Here is a 20,208-nt window from a genome sequence, read left to right as displayed (position 1 = left end):
AAATTGTGCGTTTAAAGAGAACTGGGCCCCCAATACTGCCGTTGTGTCACCTGTGATTACCCTTCTTGCCTGGTCTTTTTCGTACTAGGACTGAGATCTTCTTTCTCACTTGCTATGGTTATGTTCAGGACTGAGTTGAGTAGTATCTCACCCCGATTTTGCATCCGACATGATAATCACATGAGGTCCCTCATTTGCTTGCCCAATGTACTTGATGGAGAGTAAGCTTAACCTAACCCATCGAGTTTTTTCACTTCAATTGGTCTGCAAATTGCTGGGCTATTTCTATGAAAGATAGCTGTTCTTTTTGCTCCGCACTAAGATCATCTCTATCGTCCCATTCTGCAACACCACTATTGTCTTTATTACCCGAAAAGTATTGTGCATACCGGGGATCTTTAGCGTAATCTGCCTTTTCGTTTCTGGACTTCAACCAATAATTGATGGCCATTTTGGTTAGTGACTCTGACCACGTAGGTTTTGGTGAATTTGATGCCTTTTCAATGGTCGACACGGCTTCCACGTTTTCGAGCTGTCTGTTTTGGGGTCCTTCAATTGGCGTTGGAGGGTTCTCGTTTTGAATCTCCTGTCCGTACTGATAAGCATTGAGGGTCTCAGTTTTGAGCTTAGCTTCTAGTGACTCCATAAATTTAATCGTAAATGTGAGGAGCCTGTTGAAATTCTTGTTGTTGAAGAAAAACACATCGTTATTTTTGAACTTGTAGTACATGAGGGTCGCCATGGGGATCATGAACTTGAGACAGATGAATGACAAACGCACATATATGATCATTAATGTCTCAATTTTGTCGATAAGTAATGTTGGTGCACCCAGATGAGACGCAGAGAGCTCCTTGGAAAATCTTGACAAGTCGTCCAGATCGGAGATGCCCAAATCGATTCTCAACTGTCTCAAGAGGCTAACCTTCGTTTGGTAGTCTAGCGAATCCAAAAAGTTCTCAATTGTCGCATCATCAGCCCTCACCACTGCATCCGTAGGCTCGTTGGTGTCAGCCTCAGTAACATTTCCTCCAGACACGGGTCTGCTGTTGGCCCTGCTCGAAGGTCGGCTGGCAATGCTACCAGGAATGTGCGACTGAATCCAGTTGGATGCTCTGCTCATCAAGGAGGTCATCTTCATGCTGATTTCATCTTTATCTCTCGCCATTGCCATCTCGATCATGAGCTGTTGCCACGAGCTTTCATCCTCATACATGCTCTGTTGCTGTAACACCACATTGAGATTCTTATTGATCAAGCTATCGAATTTAGCGTTCTGCTCATCTAAGTACTTCTGCACCATGCTCTGTCTCGTGGTATCAGGCGTACTGCTTCCCTGGATCGTCTCTGACTCAGTCAAGGCGTCGTTACGATCATCGGCATGGTCATCTGTGTGATTCAACAGAAACCCGTCATTAGGCATAGAAGAGGCCGCTTCCGCCAGCTCCCTGCGTTCGAGAATTCGATTGTGGATCTTCTGCTGTGGACTAAGCGGGCCCTCTAACTCAGACAGGTTGGCCAAGGGAGAAACCAGCTCCGCCAGCTCGTACGAAGAAGTGTCTTCGGTGATGGCATTTTGCACAAACTGGGGGAGATGATCAGAATAAGGAAGACGGTTAACTACCGTTCCAATAACCGCACGTACAACCATCCCAGGAAGATTAGATAGTAGTAAATAAAAAAAGGGAAATTAAATGGAGAAAAAGAAGAAATAAATGGTCCTAAATGTATAAAGGGCTTACCCCATCCTCGGCCATCGGGTATGGGCCCAGGATGGGTTTGCTGCAGGTACTCGGACCAAGCTCGTGCACATGATTAACTGATATTCGGGCGAGGGTGAAAAAAAAAAGAAGCAATCTCATGTATGGCCTATGTGAGTGTCCTACCTGTCTAGGGTATCTTTCTGCGCCGCATAAAGAAGGTGCCCAGCGCCAGTAGCAAGGAACACACACGAGCATCGCTTGCCACACTTTTCACATTTTTGCTACAACTAGGATATAAACAACGTTCAGTCTTTCTACTCTTTAAAATTATTCTATGTACACTTATATCTTGCAGTGGATTGCCAACAGGTTTCTCAAGGAGAACCAGCTTAACAGACTAGGTGTGGAGGACCCATACTATGAGGAAATCCCTGTGAACACGAATGAGAAGACAGGCAAAACCACATACAAGAGAGTCAAGAGACAGATTCCAAAGGGTCTTCTGCAAAACGACATCAATGTGTTGCAGACGGTGAGGAAAAGAGCGTACCGGTACGACATGTGGTTTAGCGTGCTAGGGTTCAAGTTGGGCTGGTCGAACGTTGTGGGAGTTGTGCCTGTGTTTGGAGCAATTGTCGCCAACTACTGGTCGCTCTCGATTTACTGGCAGGCGAGGTCCTTGGACGATGGTTTACCTTTGGATATTCAGCTTTTGTTCTTCTTCAACATTGCCATTGACTTTGTCTTGTCGTTTATCCCCATTGTGGGTCAATTGATCGAAATCGGCTACAAGGCCAACCTGAGAAACTTCTTGTTGCTTGAAAAGCACTTGGAAAGAGTGGGGCAGAAGAACTTGGGCTTGATCTCCGAGGACGAGGTGCGTCCAGGCTTTATCAACGACAAAGTGCAGCCCTTCGTGGACGAGAATCTTAAGCCCGGCGCCATCAGGGCCGGTGAATCTGCACTTAAGGCTGGTGAGTCTTTGAAACATCTCGTGCAGCAAAATCTCCATTCAGCTGGCTCTTCGTCGCAGGCTTCTCTGACGAACACCGCCGAGCCAACCATCCAGGGCTCGGAAGCTACCGCTACCGCCACTTTGGATAGCTTCACCGATGACGATGCCAAAAGCGTCAGAAGTCTTCGGGCCACAAAGCAAAAACGCAAGTCGTGAGCATGAATGTGACCACGATAATGCTACATGCTCTCGGGTCCGGTGCCATCACAAGGAATAACTGTAATTCCTTGGATTCTTTAATAATGATGTAACCTAGACATACAAGTACATGAAAGTTGTTCAGCTATTAGAACAAATAAACGCTGTAAATTTCAATTGAATTCCTACTAATCAAAGTTTAGCCTCGATGATTGTGCAAGTCATGACTCCCTCGAAGTAATTCCTGACTTTCGCAGCCATTTCGCAATATATGTGTGACATGATTAAATGGTTGCAAAATTACATCTGACGCTCATAAATAGAAATATTACCGCAAAATAAAATAAAAATATGAGGTAACTTCCTTTATTCACAGAAGAGGCTGTCACGGCATCCTACAAAGAATTAGCCTTGGCTGCCACCTCTTTGCCTAATCATTCTACCCTTCCTTATATGAGGCTGTGAGACACCAGTCGCGAAGGAAACCGAAAAGCATATTAGCGAGCACCTCCCATAATTTCCATCTTAGCTACATGTCCGACTTGAAAGCTACTGACGACGATGGGATGGCCCTGATTCCTCTAGTGGATACCCACAACCCGAATAAAGGGGAAAATGCGGAATTGTCTACTTTTCAAGTGGACGATGATGCGCTGCTGGTTCCTAATGGAGAAACTACTGATCTGAGAACAGTGCATGTTGAAGAAGCAGCACCAAACCAGCCAAAAGAGCCCCGTGAGGAAGATTCGAACCCTACATTGGCCAAGTTCATGTCTGCATGCCAGGTGGGTGATCTCGATACCGTCAAGGATCTTATATCCTCGCGTCAGGTATCCGCCTCAGACACCTTCAGTGAGGGTGTCACAGGTTTGCACTGGGCAGCCATCAATAACAGGTTGAGCGTGGTGAAATACCTCATGGAAAATGAGTACTCAAGAGGTGACCCAAACGCAATTGGCGGGAATTTGAAAGCTACTCCCTTGCACTGGGCGTGTAGAACAGGGCTTGTGTATGTGGTGGACTACTTCCTCAGCCATACTGACGCTGACCCTACGATTAAGGACTCGCAAATGTACAACGCTTTACATTTGGCAGTGCACAGCTCAAACATTACCTTGTGCATCTACATTCTCTTGAGCTGTGTTGTGAGCCCAAACAACAAGTCCAGGGAGATCTACATTGATGAGCCTGACTCCATACAATGTACACCATTACATTGGGCAGCGTACCAAGGTGACATACTCACGGTGAACGCATTGTTGAAGTATGGCGCTGATGTTACAAAGACTGACCAGACCCAAATGACCCCGTTGCACTGGGCCTTCATCAGAGGCTACAAATCAGTTCTCGCTGCTCTCTTAGAAGCTGGTTCAGATATACATCACAAGAATGATAAAGGCAAAGACTCATTTGGCGTCAGTCAAGATATGAATTGCGAAAAATTGTGGCTACAGGTGTTGGCAGAAGCAGATAGGGATCCGAAGAACAACTGGATCCCACGTACTCATTTTCTCGAGGCTAAGAACGCCAAAGTTGTAACTTTCCTTGTGCCTTATGTCTTGATTCCCATAGTTCTCCTGGTGTGTAATTTCAGCAACGGTCTTGCTATACCAGAGATATTCTTCTCTGCGCTACTTTGCGTGGCTGCAGCTCTTGCCACCAAGAAGTTTCTTGTACCCATTTATCTGCCAAAAGACACAAGCTTACTCAAAAGTCCGTTTCTTGCGGGTGTCTTTTCAGGAACAGCTTTTTGGTGTATTGTTGTCTGGATTTTTGTCATGCTCCCCGCCGTGTTTATCAAACGCTTCTTTACCAATTTGATCGTTGGCTCATCGGCTGCATTATTCTCCTATACTTTCTTCAAAGCAATGTTCATCAATCCAGGTCTTGTTCCTACTCATTCAGACCCAGAGGCTGTTCTCAATGAGGTGAAAGATCTTATAGCCTTGGGGAGATTTGATACGGAACACTTCTGCGTCAACAGCTTTATTCGCAAACCATTGAGGTCAAAGTTCTCCAGGTTCAGCAACAGACTAATCGCTCGGTTTGACCACTACTGCCCGTGGGTCTATAATGATATCGGAGTGAGAAACCACAAGCTTTTTCTTACTTTCGCTTATTCACTTGCAGTGGCTATCATCCTGTTCTTCTTTGTTTCTTTGAAGTACTTCGATAAAGTAAGCCATGTGCTGGGTTACGATTCTGATATCGACGAGAAATGTCATGTATTGAATGAACACTTGTGCAAGGGCTTCTACTACAGTCCATTCATCTTCAATCTCAATATCTGGTGTCTTTTCAATTTAGTTTGGCTCGGCTTTTTGTGCGTTGTACAAACATTCCAAGTGCTCAAAGGGTTGACAACCTGGGAGTTCAGTAACTTGAACAATCGGGTAAGCAACCCAATGTACAACCATTCAACAGTCCCTCTAGATTTCACTGGTCTGACTGCTCCTCCAGCACCAGCGCCTTCCCCTAATAGAAGAGGTCATGGCCATGGTTTGGGAACATGTGCTAAACTTCTTGGCTTAGATCAATTCAAGCTTACAGTAAAGTTAGCGGTTGCCTCAGCCCTTCAAAAAACACATCACCTGCAAGAACCCAGTCCACTCGAAAATTTGCACATTCCAACAGATTTCGGATGGAAGCAAAACTGGTTAGATTTTTGGTTCCTTGGCGAAGTCACTTGGAGGAACCTATTCTACTTGCCCATCGAAGGTGAAAACAACCTTAATGGTCAAGTTGTGGATTACTACAAGTTGTATGAGTATCCAAACGCCGGAGCAGAGCATGTTTGAGCTGCCCTACGTCATTCGAAAATAGTTGATAGAGTTTCAAATAAATACCAAAGAAAATTTGGAATTTCATAAACTACACGACGCCGACATCACAACATAAGGTAGACTATAGTCACAAACTAACGAACTATGTTCAGCTAGCAGGTAACTTGTCAGACTGCCACTCGCACCCACCCAAGGTCACGTCTTCCGAAGAAGCGTGTGACGAAGGGTCAAGATCATCGCTCCTTTCAGCACCACGACTGGGTCGAAAGTGACTGGTGAAAGGCAAACAAATTGTAGATGACCAGACCGCAAGGGATCGTGGACAAGCTAAATGTGTTCTCACTTTGAGGGCGCGAGGGTATCTATCTCATCAACCAAGTTGGATTCAGTGGCTCTTTAGAAGAGTCATTGTGGGACGTGACCTATAGAAATGATCCTATGAAGTACGTCGACAGAGAAAAGAAAAAAAAACTCCCAAACGCTCGAGAAGAGCATCGAATTTATACCCTGGCATCGCGCTCGCGTGCAGGATCAAGAAACAATACCGGGTAACCTTTTGATCGCTGCATATCTTGGGGTTGCATTTATAGCCAATATTATGGAAGAGAGCTACACACTAATTTGCTAGAGAATATCGTCTTTATGTTTCGATATCAGCCAAATGAATTTGAAACAATCGAGTGTCCTGATCTAGAGCGGTATGGCGTCTGTACGGTAGTAAATTGCATCTTCAAGCATGAAGTGAAGAGGAAAGGGGAGTCACAAGAGACTGAGATACCCGTTAAAAGAGCAAAAACGGAAGCGCCCAATCCAGAAGAAGTTGAGAAGAAACAGGATCTATCTTTCATAATCACGCGAGCATTGACAACTGGTGTAACGATACCACGAGCTGAACGGCTAGAAACTGCCAAAAAGATAGCCGAGTACCTTGTAAAGCATAAGCTAAGCGAGACACCGAATCGAACGGCAGTCGACAAAGAATATGGCCTTGCAACCCTGAGTAAGAGTGCCGACGAATACCGGCGTAAGGTGAAAAGCTTCTTGGGTGAGAAAGATAAAGCTACGACGGATCCACGTTATATCATGCCTCGAACGGTCAATCCGGCTCCTGAAACGCTTCCTCAAAGAAAGAAGTTCATTGAGCTCATGGTAAAGGCGGTTATGACCAATCAGCGTCACATTGAAACGCCGAAGGCATTCTGCATTGATGAGGAGTTCAAAATCGCATGCAACAATCCAGGAAAGGCTTCCTACACTCACGCTATAAAGAAGAAGATATATGAGATCAGCCATCCGGAGAAGGTGAAGCCTGCGAAGGAGGTGGGCTTTAGTAAGGCCGAGCTTCTAGGCGAGTTAAGGCGAAATGTCATCGGCTGTGAAACGCTCGAGAAGTACGGGTTCATCATGAGTATTCCCAAAAACATCGAGGACTTCAAACAGGACAGAGTGTGTCAGCGCTGCAAGCAGGCGTTTAAGCTCGATGAAGTACTCAAGATAGTCGACTGTCGGTATCATTTGGGAAAGCCCATCAAGAACGATCACAACGAAAGAATATACCTGTGTTGTGGCGGCGCACTTGGTGCAACAGACACAGAGTCATGCGGAAAATGGAATCGTCATGTCTTTTACTGGGATGGTCCAGAGGAAATGCACAAGGCGCTTCCGTTTGTCAAGACAAAAGACGTATGGGGAACGAAAAAAGGTAGCTTGGAGGCCGTAGGCATCGATTGTGAGATGGGTTATACAGACCGCGGCTTTGAGCTTCTACGAATAACGGCAATTGACTTCTTCACAGGAGAAGAGGCATTTGATATACTTGTGAAGCCAAAAGGAACCGTCATTGATCTCAACACTCGTTGGTCAGGAGTTGCGGAGATTAGGCCGGACGCAGTCACATTCGAGGACGCCATTGCATTGTTGGGAGAGGTGATCGATTCTAAGACAATTCTTGTTGGGCATGGGCTCGAGAATGATATGAATGCCATGCGTCTAATTCACAACAAGATCGTTGACACCGCTATTCTTTACCCACGTAACAAGACGTCCCCTACGTTCCGCTACGCACTCAAGAACTTGGCCTTCAAGTATCTCGGAAGAAACATTCAGGCGGGCCAGCATGACAGTGGAGAGGACTCGATTGCTGCGATAGACATCACCAAATATTTTCTTACCAAGGATTTAGAGCGAAGAGCAGAGGAAGAAAAGGCGCATAGTGGCAGTGTAAGTGCCAGTTCCACGCAGACTGGCGGAGCCGTTTTTCGCCGTCGACCATCTACCCAAAACGGGTCACAGCTAAGCTAATCATCACAACAAAAAAAAAAATAAGCATGACTAATGATAAAATCTATAGACTACAAGCAAACATTGAGCAGGTCTCGATTTGCAACCAAATATATTCAAAGCGAATGTACCAAGTTCTCGCGCGCCTGTTTCCCCACATAGTGGCCAGAGAAAATGATTCGATGCACTGCTCCTGCGCAAGGGGCTGCAAACTGGCCCACCCAGCCTACTATAAATATCGGGTGAGCCCTGGCGTACTCCTTCATCGTCAAATATATACTCTGCAATCTGTTTTATCAAACATGGCCAAAGCAGTTATTTTGGTAGGTGGGGAAACCACAGGCACGAGGTTCAGGCCATTGACTATGGACTACATCAAATGTCTTTTTCCAATTGCAGGGAAGCCCATCATCAGCCACATACTCTGTAAGCTCATCAAGGATTTAGGTGATGAATTGGAAGAAGTCTTTCTCATAAGTTTCTTCAAAGATCCTTCAAAATTTGACAATTACCTCAAGGCAAGCAAAAAAGAGTTTCCCGGACTCAAGGTGACCCTCTTGACTGAGCCCACGCCCATGGGCACCGGAGGAGGCATCTTCTTTTTCAAGGACCAAGTGCTAGGCAATAATCCAGAATCCCCTATCTTGTTCATTCACGGTGACATTGTGTGCGATTATCCGTTTAAGGAGATGGTGGAGTTTCAGAAAGGCAGTAAAGCCGATATAGCCATCATGGGCGTGGATCCGTTGGTGTTGCTCAAGGAGCAGGTATTTCAGGGTTTGGATAAGGAACAGGTGCTCCGTAGGTATGGTACTGTTTTCTCCAACCGCGAGACACATGATGTAGTCCACTACGTGGAGAAACCAGAGTCGGATAGTTTTGCCAAATTTAGTGACACCAACTATCAGACCTCTATCAACGGAGGCATTTACGTATTTGGTTCGTCAATCTTTAAGCAGTTGGAAGAAGCTAATATTAAGAAGGTGAAGTCTCTGGAGTTCAAGGCCAGCGCAAACGACTTGGAAGAGCCCTACAACCCTGACATCTTATCGTTAGAGTTGGACGTGTTCAAGGGCTCGCCCAGCATGGAGAAAAGCAACTTCCGCAATTTTGGCTTCAACAAGCTGTGGTACCAATTGTCTACACCACGTATCGCTTTGGCTGCGAATGAATTTTTCCTAAAGCAGGATCCTGGCCAGTTGAGTGGCTGCATCACGCCTCCAACGAAGATTTTAAGCAAGTTGGGTTGCAATGAGTGTAAAATCGGACCCAATGTTACAATTGGAGCTAATGTGACGCTTGGCGAGGGAACTCGACTCAAGAACTGTATTATCTGCGATAATGTCACCATTGGGGCACACACAATCATCACCAACGCCATCATCTCGCTGGGAGTCAAAGTTGGGAAGTGGTGTCGTGTCGAGGGCACATTAAGTGCTCCGATCAACCAGGCCAGTGCTGAGAACGATTCCAAGTTTTTGGGCAATCTTGTTGTCTTGTGCAAGGATGTTCAGGTCAGCAACCAAGTGTTCGTGTATAATTCGGTGGTTCTTCCTCACAAGGAATTGAAGAGCGACACCAAGTACGAAATTGTCATGTAAATCAGAGCGGGCTTCTGAATTTTGGCGCACTGACGACCGCTTTCAGGTTGGAGCAGTGCTTTGTCCTTCCCTTGGTACATACAAATAACCCATTGACTGGAACCTCTATTTCCATCTGCGTGGTGAAGAGCTCATCGTAACGAGGATCAAAACTCGAGAATGAACATTCAGAGGGCACCCTTACGTGTAGCATCACTCTGGCCACTACTATCGTCTGCTCATATGTCACTTGAACCAATTCATAGTGGTCCCCATAGCATTGGAGGTCGTAGTTTAAGTTGGAAAAATCCGAAAACTTAACGTCCAGCTGTATCTCCGTGAGCAGCTCTTTAATTTTGTCCCGGAGATCAGCCACAATTTGATCACCACTGTCGTACAAAGAACTGTGGAAGAAAGGAAACGGTGTGGTAACTGTTTGGTAGTAGTCGTTTCTGTTGAGTCTACACTCCGATGCTGCATGAGAGGTGAAACTAAGATGAGCAGACTCAAGAAAGAATCTGAAACTCGTTTGTTCCACACAAACACTTTTTTCAGCCATACTCTGTGCCCGTGAAATAAAATTCTCCACGTCATTGAGGTTACCTTTGTAGACATCTCTATACGTTTCAAGAAGAAGAGAGGAGACTGAGGAAGGGGGATAATTTTTCGAAGTGAGTTTTAGCATCGCTCTGCCTGTAGGAGCGGCAGCAAGGAAAGAGACAAAGTTAAACCAGATAAGCATGTCTGTTTGATAATGGAATAGGTGTAGCTGATGGTTACAAAAGCACAGAATAATGGCTGCGAAAAAAGAGGCCTCAGTAAGGAACCTTTTGGTCGCGGTTACGTAACATGGGAGCGCGAAAGCAAAATAAATAGCTATGCGGGAGACGCGAAATGGGTGCGTTATATATTGTCCTCGCTTCTCCAAACACGAGGATAAATTCACTCCCTTGTCATTACATACTTAGATCAAAGCTAAGAATATCTTGTTATGACGGTAACACCAGTTAAGAAGGGCACGAAGAAACCGGGATCGGGCTCGGGATCCCTGAAGATGAAGCAACTGTCATTGATGTCATTCTTCAAGCCCGCAGCCGCTAAGACGCCTTCGTCTCCATTGAAGGCCAAAAATGAACCCCTACACGCAGAGAGCGATAAAGAAAACGATCTGAGCATGATGGAGGACGCTACAACGGAGACGCCGTTGACCCTGGAAACAAATAATGTAGTGGATAAACACCAGGAGCCAAACCTCCACTCTTCTCCAGTGAAAAGGGAGCCTCCTACAGAGACAAAGCAACCACAAAAGCCCAGTAATAAAGTCACTTCACGTCGCGACAGGAGTATCAGCTATGCGGAATCAGACGTTTCAGACGATGAAGATATACCCAGCCGAAGGAAGCGGAGAAGGGTTGTTGAAAGTGACGACGACGATGATGAGTTCAAGCCAGCAGATGACGGTGAAGACGATGACGACGAGCACATGAGTGACTTTGTTGTCAATGAAAACGAGAGTGACGTTGCACTGATGAGTGAGGACGATGACGACGACGAGGACACTTACACATCCAGAAAAGTTTCGAAGAAGAAACGGGGTTCTGAGAGCGTTTCGTCAAGGTCACCTTCAACCAAGCCTATTGATCTTTCCACGTCACATTTGGGGTCCAAGTTCACCTCTTCTTCAAGTTACACTGCTCTGGTGTCTAATAAGCCAGCAGTTAAGCCAAAACCCCAAAAGAGAACCTTCGCTAAGGAAAATGAGGAGAGATATCAGTGGCTCGTCAACATTCGAGATGCTGAAAAGCGCCCCGTGGACGATCCCAACTACGATTCTCGTACGTTGTACATACCTTCGTCGGCTTGGGCCAAATTCACTGCTTTCGAGAAGCAGTATTGGGAGATTAAAAGCAAGATGTGGGACACCGTTGTATTCTTCAAGAAAGGAAAATTCTACGAGCTTTATGAGAACGACGCTATGATAGCCAACACTCAGTTTGACTTGAAAATCGCCGGCGGTGGCAGGGCAAACATGAAGTTGGCAGGCATTCCTGAAATGTCATTTGAATATTGGGCAAAGGAGTTCATCAGCAATGGCTACAAAGTTGCAAAAGTTGATCAAAAGGAATCACTTCTAGCAAAGGAAATGAGAGGTGGTGGTACGAAGGAGGAGAAGATTATCAAGCGAGAGCTCACTGGTATCTTGACAGGAGGTACGCTTACAGATCTTGATATGATCAGCGACGACATGGCCACATACTGTCTATCGATCAAGGAGTCTACCACTGAAGACGGAGAGAAGATCTTCGGAGCCTGTTTCGTTGACACCGCCACATCCGAAGTCAACCTCATTGAATTGAAGGATGATGAGGAGTGTTCAAGACTAGATACTTTGATAACTCAAATTAAGCCAAAAGAGATTCTATGCGAGAAAAATAACTTATGCTCTGCCGCCATCAAAATCATCAAGTTTAATGCCCATAACTCACATCAAATTTGGAATCACCTCAATCCGTTTTCTGAGTTCTGGGATTACGATACCACAGCCGAATCGCTTGCCAAAGGAAAATACTACGAAGCTCAAGATCTCGACGACTATTCCAACTATCCGCAAGTTCTTCTCGAATACAAGGATAAGCATCATGTTGCATTTAATGCCTTTGGCGGAATGCTCTACTACCTTAAGATGTTAAAGCTTGATCACAGCATAATGTCTCTTGCAAATATCAAAAGTTATGAAATCTCCAAGAGGGACTCCAATCATATGCTCCTTGATGGTATTACCTTGACAAACCTTGAGATGTTGAACAACTCATTCGATGGTGGGGACAAGGGCACTCTTTTTAAGCTTCTCAACAGAGCGATTACGCCCTTCGGTAGACGCATGCTCAAGAGGTGGGTGCTCCATCCACTTATGAACACAGAGGAGATCAATGCCAGATATGACGCAATTGACTTCTTCATTAACAATGAACCTGAGCTTCGAGTTGAACTTGAATCTACTCTTGGAGCTCTTCCAGACTTGGAGAGACTCATTGCTAGAGTACACGGCAGAACGTTGCGTTTTAGGGACTTCTTGAAAGTTGTTGAGGGGTTCGAGGCAATTTCCAACCTTTTCAAGGCTATGGATAAAGTCGATCTTGCAAATTCTGGTGCGTTGAAGAAGTATGTAAATCGGTTTCCTACAGAGGTACATCAGCTCATAAAGTCATGGGAAGAAGCCTTCGATAGACAGGAAGCATTGGCGAATGTTGTTGTTCCCGCAAAGGGGGTTGACGAGGAGTTTGATGCGTCCATTGCCTCAATGGATAATTTGGAGAGCCAGCTCAATGACTATCTCAGACAGTATAAAAAAGAATACAAATCTCATGAGATTTGTTTTAGAGACTCGGGGAAGGAAATTTACCTCATCGAAATGCCAATCAAGATCAAGTCGATTCCAAAGGATTGGCAACAAATGGGCGCAACATCCAAGGTGAAGCGGTACTGGTCACCCGAGGTAAAGACTACAGCTAGAAAACTTATGGAACAGAGAGAACTACACAAGTCAGTTTGTGAAAACTTGATTCTGCGCATGTATGAAAAATTCGACAAGCATTACGAATCATGGATGTCGGCAATTAGCATCACAAGCAGTATAGATTGTTTGATAGCTCTCACCAAGACATCCGAGACAATCAGCTATCCTTCGTGTCGACCAAAATTTTCTACTGATGGAAGGTCCAAGATTGACTTCAAAGAATTGAGACATCCTTGTTTCCTTGGCACCAACGATTTTATTCCAAATGACGTTGTTCTTGGTGGAGACGGAGCCAACTTCAACCTTTTAACGGGCGCCAATGCGGCAGGCAAGTCCACGCTTATGAGAACCACGGCGTTGGCTGTTGTTATGAGTCAAATCGGATGCTATTTGCCAGCGTCAAGTGCTCAATTGACCCCAGTGGACAAGATCATGACGCGTTTAGGTGCGAACGACAACATTATGCAAGGAAAATCGACTTTCTTCGTCGAATTGTCAGAAACGAAGAAGATCTTAAGCAATGCGACATCCAACTCGCTTGTCATTCTAGACGAATTGGGAAGAGGAGGCTCATCGAGTGATGGGTACGCCATTGCCGAGGCCGTGTTGCACCATCTTGCTACACATGTTCAGCCACTTGGGTTCTTTGCTACGCACTACGGTAGCATGGGTCTCTCATTTGTTAACCATCCTCTGATCAAGGCTATGAGAATGGGTATTATTGTCGACCGAAACTCTAGGAATATCACATTCCTATATAAGCTCGAAGAGGGCACTGCATCAGGGTCGTTTGGTATGAACGTTGCAGCCATGTGTGGCATCAACTCAGAAATTGTAGATAAAGCAGAAGTGGCTGCAAAAGAGTTCGAGCAGACCTCCAAACTCAGGGATGAGCATGAAAAGCAGCATATTAGCAAAATGAGCATTGGCCTCCAGAGCGACTTTTCGTGGGCTTACAATCGCTACAACAATCTTCAAGAGAGTATGTTACGGTACGAAGAAGCAGAGAAAGTGCATGCTCTCGAATGTGTGTTCCGCATGATCGAAACTCTTTAAAAGTAACTGACGCTTCCTGCGAAAGTGGCCCGACGCGAAATGTCCGAGGAGCGGTGCCTTCTGCATATTTAACTACTCTTTTGCCACAGATCCTGGCAAGTAAACTATCGAGGTAATACATAATCCATATAATATAAAATGGCCATCAAGTCAGCTGTCAATATCTTGCTCTACTCCGTGGCCTTTGGCGGAGGAATCATGCACTCCTACATCGTCTCGCCAATTGCCTTCAAGTATTTGCCTAGGGAGGAGTTCGGCAATTTGCAAAATAAAGTCTTCCCAATCTACTTCATTGGTCAAACTGCTGCACCACTTTTGCTCGGAGCAACTTCGCCAGTGCTTTCCAACTTGGCCTTATCCTTATTGGGAGTTTCGCTGGTAGCCGGTGCATTGAACTACTTCTGGTGCTTGCCAGTGTGCAAGAGAATCAAGGATGAAAGAAGCAAGTTGGTAGCTGATAAAAAGCACGAGCACATAGTTGATGGCGAGACGAAACCTACTGACGAGTACACGGCTTTGAACAAACAGTTTGGCATGTACCATGGCTTCTCCTCTCTTTTTAACCTTGTCTCCTTGGTAACCCTCGGAGTCTACGGTGTATTATTGGCCAGGCCATAGGCCAATGACGAATTTTCTATGAAGATGACACGAAATATCGAATAAATGTTGTTGATTATTGTTCTTTTTTCTGGTTGAGCTCCTTAATCTCCTCGGCGTAAACCTTCTTGTAAACGAACTTGATGAAAAGCCACACACATACAACAGTCGTCAAAGCAAGCAAGCCAAAGTGGACGCCCATTAATGAGTAGGACATGTCAGGCTTGATTAAAAGCTGTCTCATGACGAAGACGTAGTGGATGAGAATGATGATGATTACAAAGAAACCACCAACGGCGAACTTGAGATCTTTTATGTTTTGTTCATTCTCTTTACGTTTTTCGAGTCTGCGCTCTCGTTCTTCCTTAGTTAGACGTTTGGGGGTCACCATCTCTTGAGTTATTAGGGGGTTGCACGATCTTAATGAGATTTCCTCAGCTACATTTGATCTCGCACTACATAAAGTGGGGAAGCTGGTAGCATTACTTCGTTAAAGAATAAAAACAAACGAGTCTTGAACTCTAGCCAGATGAACAATTGGCAATAAATAAGCTATAAATAAATAAACTTTTGAGCATTTGTTTCGAATGTTTTATAGGAAATGGTTTATTCTTCCTCCGTACACCTCTCCTTCATTAGTTGCGTGAGACGATAGGGTCAGATTAGGCGAGAATTCGACTTTCATTGTCAATCAAATACTTTCTCATTTGCAGAAGGCTTCCACTCAATTTTCTGAAAATGCAAACCTTGATGTTAGTGTCGTAGAGGTACCTCAACAAAAGCTCTCCAATTTTTAGAACATAGAGCGACTTTTCTAAGCTGTACCCGAAGTAATTCTCATGAGAGTTAACGAGCTGCTTCATCGCTTCGTCATTGTGCATGAAATCGGTACTGTCCATGAGCAAGCTATCGTTGTTGAATGACGAAAATAAATATAAGTTGGTGAGGTCAGACTCATGCTTTGAGTTGCGATACTTGGTCTTTAAGAACTGCTCGATTCTGGCAAGAATTCGAAGCACGACCATGAATCTTTGATTTAGTTGACTTGTCGAGGACACTTTCTCGGTTCTGCCAAATTCATTCAGAGCAAGATTTCTCTTTGCGATGAAGATGGCGAAGATTGAAAGAATTGTGAAGACATGAAACAACATCTGAGAGTGAACGGAATTCTTTGTTATATCAATCTCGTCATTAATCTTCCATCCCATTGACTTTTCGAAATTGGCGCACGTGTTGTACTGATGCAGCAAACTGTTGTCACCAAAGTTCATATCTTGAGAGAGGCCATCGTGCCCGTCACGACTCCTGTCTTCAATCTTGAACAACAATAACTTCACAATGAGTATGCAGCAGTCAACGACTTTCAAGAAATCAACATCGTCCACGGAGTCAGCAGAGACTAAAAATTTGTGGTAGTTCTTCGTGAGCTCGTCGTAATTCTTTAGCCAGCTCTGTTCCTTCACGAGCTTGAAGTCAATGGTGGAAGTGATCTTTATAAAGTTTACCAACAAAGCGTAGTCCAGTTTCTCATAATCCAAAGACGCTTCCTTCACGATCCTGGTGTCCGCATTGTTCTTGGAGTTATCAATGAACATGGTCAAGTTATCAAGGATGGCAAAGACGTCGATATACTTCATCTCATCATACTGCTTCATTTCGTAGATACCATGGGCAATTGAGGTGAAGCCATACTTACTGAGATTTGACAACTGAGAGACCATGGACGGGTTCATGTCATTCTTCAGTAGTTTGAACAACAAATCTTTGAAGACAATGGAGTTGTGCTCATTCTTACCCAAGTAGAAACTGAGGCCATGAGGAGATTCCACACTTCTCTGATAATTCACGAACTCATGATAGCTCCTGAAATTCCACAAATACTCATCGAATGTGTTTGGGCACATAAGGGAGCCAAGATCGTTGATACTCAACGTGAGTGGGACATTATAAGTCATCAAGATGAAGTTCGTCAACTTGTAAATCATGAAGACAATTCTAGCCTGAGATTGAAGACTGATATTGTTTTTGAAAAGCACTTCATTCTTTTGCTCTTCATTAGACAACATTGAAAGACCTTTCTCTGAAGACTGCACTTCATGAATGATCTTGAAGTTCTCTTCATCCTCACCGCTGATGCTGAAAAGGATTTTTCTGTTGCTCTTAATCGAGGTTTTCACCAAAGAATTCAAAGCATTGAGCTGACGGATAACAATGTAGACGTTGTTCTCGTTATCCGAGAACAAACCGTAAATTACCGAAAGCGTGAGCGATTGAATCAACCAGAGTGGGTTGACGGTCTGAGTAGGATTCTGCGACGCACCTATTATATCACCGGCCGAGTTCTTACGGTTTTCCAAATAAATATGAATGGTTCTGCGAGATGCCTCATAAAGGTTCTCAGCATCGTTCTTATTGTTTGCTAACAAGGCGCCCAAGGTAGCCACCAAAAGCGGCATGCACACTCTGGCGCTCTCATTGCTCATACTTTCATTGGATGTCATGCTCATTATCTCGTACTCATTGAGTTTGGAAGGGTGAATGAATGGGAAGTGCGAGAGGAACATGCCAACAAAGATTTGTAGGTACAGTTCCAATTTGTCATTTGAAGGAATGGATGGAGACATAATGCCACTAATTGGGTACTTACTTAGCGACTTGTTGATCATGTACCGTATGTTTCTCGTGAATAAAGTAGTTCTGCTGTAGCCTGTATCAGGTGAGCTTGCGGAGTCATTCGCCGATTGATGTGTCTCACCCATGCCTTGTTGTCCATGATTATATTGCGAGTAGTTGTTGCCTGACACACCAGAAGGAGAAAGGAGTGTTGGAGGAGGAGTCAGGTCGAGACCAGATGAGGAAACAGATTGAATATCACCGTAGAAGGAATATCCGTTCGGTAAGAACTTCGATCCGACATCAAAATCTTGCGTGAGTTCATCAATGTCCTTCAAAAAGTTAAGGTCAAAGTTGACACCGTTGGTGATAGCTGTGGGAATGCTCATGCTATGCATCTGATTGTCAAAAGCGTTTCCATTGTCCAAGTCCATGAGCTCATCATCCAACTCTTGTTTGATCGGAGAGAGCGGTTGATTCATTTTGGGAGCACTAGTAGGTTTTCCTGCCATATTTTCTGGAATCCCGTAAAATGAATAGCCCATGTCACTGCCTTCACCTTGCCTCAAGCCATTGTTCGCAGAATGCTCAGTCCTTGAACCTTTGCTGAAACTGCCATTGTGTGCTGGAAAAGGCGGCTGAGTTGGAGTGCCAGCATCCATGTTGTGGAAAGAGCCACCGGAGGTTATACTGTCGGAGCGCATCATTCCTTGGAACGCAGAGTTCTGCAAATCGTGAGTATCCAATGACAACGAGGTGATGGACTCTTCGCGATTAAGTCTCTGGGAGTTATTCTTGTTGAAGTTCTCCATGCTAGGTATCGTTGACAAGTTGCTAAACCACGAGTTGTCTTCACCTACTGACGACGGAAGCAATTGAGGAGTTGAGAATTCCACATTATCAGCTCCAGGGTACGAGTCGTTGAACTCTGGCATGGCCATTGCATAGTTTCCACCAGACTGAGCTGAAAAGGAAGCCCCCCTGTTTCTGTTGGCCTTACGACGGTCAAACATCTGTCTTTGTAAATTGGAGTCCTTTATGGACGAGCTTCTTGACAATGCAGGGGTTTTCATGTCCTTCTTGGGTTTGCGAGGCCCCAGCACCGGATTGAATAAGTTCAAGTTGAACTGGATGCTGTCCAAAGAGCCCCTGTGGGAGTTGTTTGGGGTAGGGATGGCCATCGAAGCCGTATTAGCATTGGCACTGGCAGGCTTGCCGGCGGTAAGCACATTAGAACCTGGGGTAGCGTCCTGGAAGTTGTTGGGGAACGGAGACTGCGACGACATTTGGGTCTCATCGTACATCTCGCCCGAGGCGGAGCTGATGGAGTTGGACTTGATCAGTTTTCTTCTCAAGCGAGTGATGGCGTCGGCACACCCAGCGTGCAACTTCTGAGCATGTCTCAAGAGCAAGTCACGTCTAGAGAACTTTCTTTGGCACACGCCACAGGTGAAGGGCTTCTCCTTCGTATGGGACCGCTCGTGGCGGCGCAAGTGCTCCAAGCGAGCAAACGCCCTCGTGCAAGTGTTGCACACGAAGAGCCTGGGCTTGCCCAGCGGCGTGGTGCCGTGGGCAGTGAGTTCTCTCGGGATTTTCTTTTTCAGGTCCAGCGACGAGTCCGGGGACGTGTCCACGTCCACGTCCACGTCCACGTCGACGTCGACATTTTTGTCGATATTTTTGGGTAACGAGGTGAAATCCATCTGGGACAAGTTGTGATTGGGTAGATTTGCCTGAGAGGAAATCATCAAGGGGGCGCTGATGGAGTAGCGAGGCGCACTAGACAGTAGGGAAAAGCAGGCAAGGCAAGAGCCGATTTATGGGGAGTTTGGCGGCAAGTGGCAGGGATTCACCGGAAGAAGAGCGACGCTGAAATAAATAACGTGTCACGCCAGGCAACACAATAAATAGGGAAGGCAGAAATATGAAGAAGGAAAATATGACGAAAAAGGATGGATGAAGATGGTGCTTCGAAAAGTGGGCACGCCGGCGGGTAAGGAAGCGTTTTGGTAGGTGGTTTGGTGAAAGTCTGGGGAGGAAAAAATGTTGGTCAGTGACGGAAATTGCGGGGACGGCGGCAGGAAAGAGGAAAGAGAGAGGACACAAATGAGTGAGACCCGAAGTGGATGGACAGAAGGAAGGCATGCAAGCTGCTAGAGCGAAACAAGGTTGGTAGGCTGTTAACACTTCTCAAGCGTCAATGGTAGATCTTGGCAAATGCTGTTTTACAAACGTAGAGAGAAAGGTTGCTGAGGTGATTGACGATGCTGCTACATAGTGGAAGGCTCAGGCGAGGTGAGCAATTGCAACTGCCCAGGGAAACTGAAAACGGCTTGTTGGGCCAAAGGCTAAACGAGCGGGAGGCCGGTACGGGGGGCCAGTGGGAGGTGGACCACCAGAACCAAGCTTGCGCTGCCAGGTACAGTCAGTCAGGCAGGGCAGGCGCCAGGGCAGGAAAAGAGCCAGGAGAGGAAAAAGGACCTAGGGAGAAATGTTGGGAGAAGCACAAAAGCAATTTTATTATTTTTGGTTGGGTTTTAGCAGAGTAGTGTTCTTTTTGTTCAACTTTTTTGAATTGGCTGGTTGATTGGTTTATATATTTTTGTTTTCCACTTCGAATTATCTTCCTTACAACTTCATCTGGCCATCCCAGATTGTGCCGCTTTTTGACGCTGGTGAGGCGCTAACGCAAATTCTGGGGACAAAACGCCAGACCACTAATTGGCTCGGAATTGCACGCACAAATCACAAAAAAACCTCACAATCCGGCCTCAGACAGAGATATCCAATAACAGGCTTGCACACCTCACACACCTCACACACAATGCTTCACAAGCCTACAATTCTACAAACAACAAAGGCGTCTCATTGCGCATAAAAGGCCCATAGCGAGGCCACACAATGGGAGTAGGTTCTCGCTGGCCGC

General features: G+C 45.5%; 9 protein-coding genes across 9 annotated transcripts; 6 read left to right on the top strand and 3 right to left on the bottom strand. All coding sequences in view use genetic code 12, as the record gives it.

Moving 5' to 3' along the window:
• Positions 1 to 250: 250 nt before the first annotated feature.
• CJI96_0002710 (uncharacterized protein) lies at positions 251 to 1,651 on the bottom strand (the record flags this gene model as incomplete). Its single annotated transcript, XM_029034253.2, has 1 exon — positions 251 to 1,651. The coding sequence occupies one exon, from the start codon at positions 1,649 to 1,651 to the stop codon at positions 251 to 253; it is 1,401 nt and encodes a 466-aa protein (XP_028889495.1).
• Positions 1,652 to 2,037: 386 nt separating this feature from the next.
• Positions 2,038 to 2,874, top strand: CJI96_0002709 (DUF4112 domain-containing protein; the record flags this gene model as incomplete). Its single annotated transcript, XM_029034252.1, has 1 exon — positions 2,038 to 2,874. The coding sequence occupies one exon, from the start codon at positions 2,038 to 2,040 to the stop codon at positions 2,872 to 2,874; it is 837 nt and encodes a 278-aa protein (XP_028889494.1).
• A 515-nt stretch (positions 2,875 to 3,389) lies between these two features.
• AKR1 (palmitoyltransferase) lies at positions 3,390 to 5,654 on the top strand (the record flags this gene model as incomplete). Its single annotated transcript, XM_029034251.2, has 1 exon — positions 3,390 to 5,654. One exon carries the CDS (start codon positions 3,390 to 3,392, stop codon positions 5,652 to 5,654), a length of 2,265 nt encoding a protein of 754 aa, XP_028889493.1.
• Positions 5,655 to 6,281: 627 nt separating this feature from the next.
• REX3 (RNA exonuclease) lies at positions 6,282 to 7,940 on the top strand (the record flags this gene model as incomplete). Its single annotated transcript, XM_029034250.2, has 1 exon — positions 6,282 to 7,940. The coding sequence occupies one exon, from the start codon at positions 6,282 to 6,284 to the stop codon at positions 7,938 to 7,940; it is 1,659 nt and encodes a 552-aa protein (XP_028889492.2).
• A 281-nt stretch (positions 7,941 to 8,221) lies between these two features.
• PSA2 (Psa2p) lies at positions 8,222 to 9,520 on the top strand (the record flags this gene model as incomplete). Its single annotated transcript, XM_029034249.1, has 1 exon — positions 8,222 to 9,520. One exon carries the CDS (start codon positions 8,222 to 8,224, stop codon positions 9,518 to 9,520), a length of 1,299 nt encoding a protein of 432 aa, XP_028889491.1.
• A 970-nt stretch (positions 9,521 to 10,490) lies between these two features.
• On the top strand, positions 10,491 to 14,072 carry MSH6 (mismatch repair ATPase MSH6; the record flags this gene model as incomplete). Its single annotated transcript, XM_029034247.2, has 1 exon — positions 10,491 to 14,072. The coding sequence occupies one exon, from the start codon at positions 10,491 to 10,493 to the stop codon at positions 14,070 to 14,072; it is 3,582 nt and encodes a 1,193-aa protein (XP_028889489.2).
• Positions 14,073 to 14,210: 138 nt separating this feature from the next.
• CJI96_0002704 (uncharacterized protein) lies at positions 14,211 to 14,690 on the top strand (the record flags this gene model as incomplete). Its single annotated transcript, XM_029034246.2, has 1 exon — positions 14,211 to 14,690. One exon carries the CDS (start codon positions 14,211 to 14,213, stop codon positions 14,688 to 14,690), a length of 480 nt encoding a protein of 159 aa, XP_028889488.2.
• Positions 14,691 to 14,745: 55 nt separating this feature from the next.
• On the bottom strand, positions 14,746 to 15,060 carry CJI96_0002703 (uncharacterized protein; the record flags this gene model as incomplete). Its single annotated transcript, XM_029034245.1, has 1 exon — positions 14,746 to 15,060. The coding sequence occupies one exon, from the start codon at positions 15,058 to 15,060 to the stop codon at positions 14,746 to 14,748; it is 315 nt and encodes a 104-aa protein (XP_028889487.1).
• Positions 15,061 to 15,331: 271 nt separating this feature from the next.
• ADR1 (DNA-binding transcription factor ADR1) lies at positions 15,332 to 19,030 on the bottom strand (the record flags this gene model as incomplete). The annotated part of the gene is made up of 1 exon (XM_029034244.2): positions 15,332 to 19,030. One exon carries the CDS (start codon positions 19,028 to 19,030, stop codon positions 15,332 to 15,334), a length of 3,699 nt encoding a protein of 1,232 aa, XP_028889486.2.
• Between the last annotated feature and the right edge of the window lie 1,178 nt (positions 19,031 to 20,208).

The sequence above is a fragment of the Candidozyma auris genome, chromosome 3, assembly GCF_003013715.1.
Source record: "Candidozyma auris chromosome 3, complete sequence".
In the NCBI taxonomy this organism is placed as follows: domain Eukaryota; kingdom Fungi; phylum Ascomycota; class Pichiomycetes; order Serinales; family Metschnikowiaceae; genus Candidozyma; species Candidozyma auris.
This window is presented reverse-complemented; position numbering and strand designations above follow the sequence as displayed.